The sequence below is a fragment of the Mytilus californianus genome, unplaced genomic scaffold (genome assembly GCF_021869535.1).
Source record: "Mytilus californianus isolate M0D057914Y unplaced genomic scaffold, xbMytCali1.0.p SCAF_2, whole genome shotgun sequence".
Taxonomy (NCBI): domain Eukaryota; kingdom Metazoa; phylum Mollusca; class Bivalvia; order Mytilida; family Mytilidae; genus Mytilus; species Mytilus californianus.
The window spans coordinates 31,536,758-31,540,746 of NW_026262668.1; the positions used below are offsets into that span (position 1 = coordinate 31,536,758).

The window sequence follows — 3,989 nt, forward strand, 5'->3', positions numbered from 1 at the left end:
CACTATAAAATATCAATTGAAATGACTTAACTCAATCAACAGACATATTAACAAAATCAAGTGAACATACACTGAACGAATAAATTTGATCTATGACACAATGTATTCGTTCAGTGTATGTTCACTTGTTTTTGTTAATATGTCTTTTGATTAAAATACAAAATTAATAAAACAAGGGGGTTAGATGTAAAACAATATTAGAAAGACAACCATAACCTTGGACAAAATGCCGCCAAATAAAATAACGTACACAGGTAAATAAAACTGTTTTGATTCGGGCTTCACTGATGAGTCTTATGTGACAAAACGCACGTCTGGAGTACCGAATTATAAGCCTCGTACCTTTGTTGAGTCCTCCCTCCGATATTTCTAATGGATCAATAATTTGCCTTTAAAAGTTATTTTTAAACAATTACGTTCTCCTATTGTAGTCAAAAATAAGAATAAAAAGGGTTTCTAAGTATTGTTTATGCTATTAACGTAACATATAACAGTACATGGGATGAATTAATACTACGGATTTCTCAAACATATGATTGCCTATTAATTTAATTATGATGGTATAAGTGTGTTCATTAACATTTAATATAAAATGGAAATAAATGAAGTGATAACAGTATATATATTTCGAATAGAGTATTTCAATAGAAATATTGTACACTTTACGACATGAATGCCATCATTTCTTTTAACATGCTGTTTTAATTAAGGAGAGAAATATTTAAAATTTCTGTTCTGTTCTTATAGAATTTACTTTATTTAGGTCGTGATTAGCAACTTATTTAAAACGGACGGTAGTTGTCATTAAATGTTCATGGAGATTTATTTAGAATCGCACATGTCTGTGGAAATTGCTATCAAGTTAGATATACGGAGTTGGTTTCAAACGTGAAAAGCAAATTGTAATTTGCAAAAGCAACTATTTTACATTTTTTATTGTGCACTGAATTAAGTCTGAATTCCTTATTTTAGTTATGAAGTAAAATATTCCAAAGGAATCATTTAATGTCAATGTTTTAAAGAAGAAAACAAATATCATACAAGTACAGCTTCATATAGACGTTTCCAAAATAAATGTTCAAAATTGTCATTTCCAATAAGGAGCTCACTATCATAAGCCTCTAGGCATGTAACCTTGTTCCAAATTCTCAACAGAGACTTAGGCATACTTTTAGCTGGAATATTTTCGACTAAAACCACAATCAACATATCTCGACTTTCTTGAAACATTTGCATTCGAGCCATATCAAGTTCGAATTCACACCAAGAACTTTCCAAAAATGTTTCACTTATCACTAAAATGATTTTTCTACTTTGAGAGACAGCTTCAACAATATTATCCGCTATAAGATTACCAGGTAAAAAATCACGATGATGAAGACACAAAGATTGTTCTTTTTCTTTTTCGAGAAATGAACTTAATGGACCACACACCCATTTGTACTCTGCATGATGATAGGCCACAAACGCGCTATATCTATACTCCTTAGAGTCACCATCCAATTTTGAATAATGGCGGTATTTTCGGCGAATGGTTAGGTACCAATATTGAAGAGTTACCTTGTATTTATATGCTACAGCACAGGCTATAATTATCATTATCAGTAAAACCGAGAATACCACAGAGAAAATCAGCCATACTTTAGAAACGCACTTTGTTTTTAAGGCATGTAAATTGTTAAATGCAAATGTGGTTGTTTTATAGCTTCCGTCAAAGTACCTGCATGAGTAGTTTCCCCCATTATCTAACGTCACATTTGTAAAATGAAGCCATTCTATGAAATGCAAAGAATCACAATTGCATTCAAATATATTGCCTTGTAATAGCAGTTCAAGTTCATTCGTTGATTTAATGTTCAACATATCTAATTCTTTTGTTGTTCCTCTCTCCAAATATCTAATTCGATTACCTGATAAATCAATGTAATTCAATTTTGAAAATTTTGAAAAATTTAAATTTATTTCTGTAAGAATATTATTTGACAAAATTAACTTCAATAATGATTTGTACTGAGATCTGAACATTAAAGGATTTAAATATTTAAATTGGTTTGCTGAAAAGTCAATTTGTTGAAGTTTGAACAGTCCATTCAGAATTTTGCCATCCTTGTCCTCTAGTAAACCATAACCTAAATTTGCGCTTCGACTTTCAAGAATTTTAAGTTTTTTAGATGACTCTAAAATTGATAGATCAATTAACGAACAATTGAATCCAGATATTTTTAATATTTTAAGATTTTCAATTCCATGTATAAGTCCAGTGCAACTGCTGCATGGAGTCCAGTTTAAATCAAATACTCTTAATTTACGTCCAAGTGTAAAGTTAATATTTGCAAGAGGTGAAGGATGAATAACTAATCGTTCGGCATAAATTTCCTCTAAATTAGGCGGTAGGGGAAAGGTAAAAATAGTATTTTCCCTTTTAAAGACTTTTGACACATTTTGTGGTGGTAATATCCAAGACTTGACGTTACTACTGAACAATCCGACATTCCGAGGACTAAGTGGGTCCTGTTCTGATACATCTATTGTTTTCAAACCTGTCAGCTGGAAAAATTCAAGCCCTGTTCCTATATCGCCATATATGTTATTCCTTGCAATATCTAAATGTTCTAGACAGTTCTTGTATTTTATGGCCGAAAACGATCCAGATCTGATAATGCTAATTTGATTTTTTGCTAGTATTAAGCTTCTTACACAAATTTGATCTAGAATTGTGAAATGTTTAGGTGTTAAGATGTCAGATCCAGTACGAGCTCTATAATTGTAAGACAAATCAATTTCGCTCATATTCCTGTCTTTGAACGGCATAAGAATGGGTATCAAATCCGATAACCGTATTAATGAATTATGAGATATTTTTAATACATTGAGTGATTTGAAAGGAGCAAGTGTTCCATATTCAACTCTTCTAATTGCACAAGATATATCAATGTCTTCGATAGGTAAATTATCGAACACTACGAATGTTTCATTTGTTAGATGTGTGATGAGACATGGATTAAAATGCAACATCCTAAGATGTTTCAAATATTTAAAACCTTCACCAAACCGTCCATTTCGAATTCCATTGATACTAAGACTCCGTAGGTTAGAGAGAACACTTAAGGATTGGTCAGGATAATCTCCAGAGTTATAGAATGTATTATCGGATAACTGTAAATAAAGTAAATAAGGAGTACTATTAAACACGCCTATAGGTAACGATTCAACATCCAAAACGTTCGAACTGAGATCAAGAGATTGCAGTTTCTCCAGGCCTTTTAACGCATTCACATCAATGTATGTTAATCTTGATGAGTGAATGAATAATGTTCGAAGTTTAGTCAACCGCATGAATGTTTCATTATGAAGCAAAGCAATATAGTTGTTTGATAAATCTAATATTGTTGTGTTGGTTGGTATATGTCGTGGAACTGTGTGGAAATCCATGTTTGAACAGTCACATACGACTTCGTTTTCGGAATATTTCACAATACAGTGTTTGGTATAACAGCTTGTTAAGCAAGCATTCCATATATACAGTACATACATGCACTTCACTGAATTATAAATATTCATTTCCACGTCTTACAAATAATTTAAAATTTATTTGAAATTTCAGTATTAATGCTTATATCTCAACAAGTCCCCATTTAATGATAAAGAGGCTAATATGTGATTTAAAATTAAGTATTCCTGTGTCGCTAAAGTTAGAATATTATATCACAAGTCGAATTTAAAAGTTCATGACCTTATTTAAACATTTTATACACTTGTTTACCTTTGCTGTGCGGAAACAAGCAACAGAGATAAATGGTTGGTAATCAACCCACTTATGTACATATTTAAATCTTATTTATATCACAACGTGAGATGAATTTGTTCAAATGAAGAAATGGCAGATTGAATTAAACACTCAATCTTTTATTTATATGACGATGAAAACAGTTGAGAAGCAAAAACAATATGATTTGATATCAATAAAAAGAGATATGAGGTATACGTAA

The 3,989-nt window shown here is 31.2% G+C and overlaps 1 protein-coding gene across 1 annotated transcript; it reads right to left on the reverse strand.

The window, feature by feature from the left end:
* Positions 1-661: 661 nt before the first annotated feature.
* Positions 662-3,604, reverse strand: LOC127729702 (toll-like receptor 4). Its single transcript, XM_052237558.1, has one exon. It carries the CDS (start codon positions 3,559-3,561, stop codon positions 1,036-1,038), a length of 2,526 nt encoding a protein of 841 aa, XP_052093518.1. The 5' UTR covers positions 3,562-3,604; the 3' UTR covers positions 662-1,035.
* Positions 3,605-3,989: the final 385 nt, after the last annotated feature.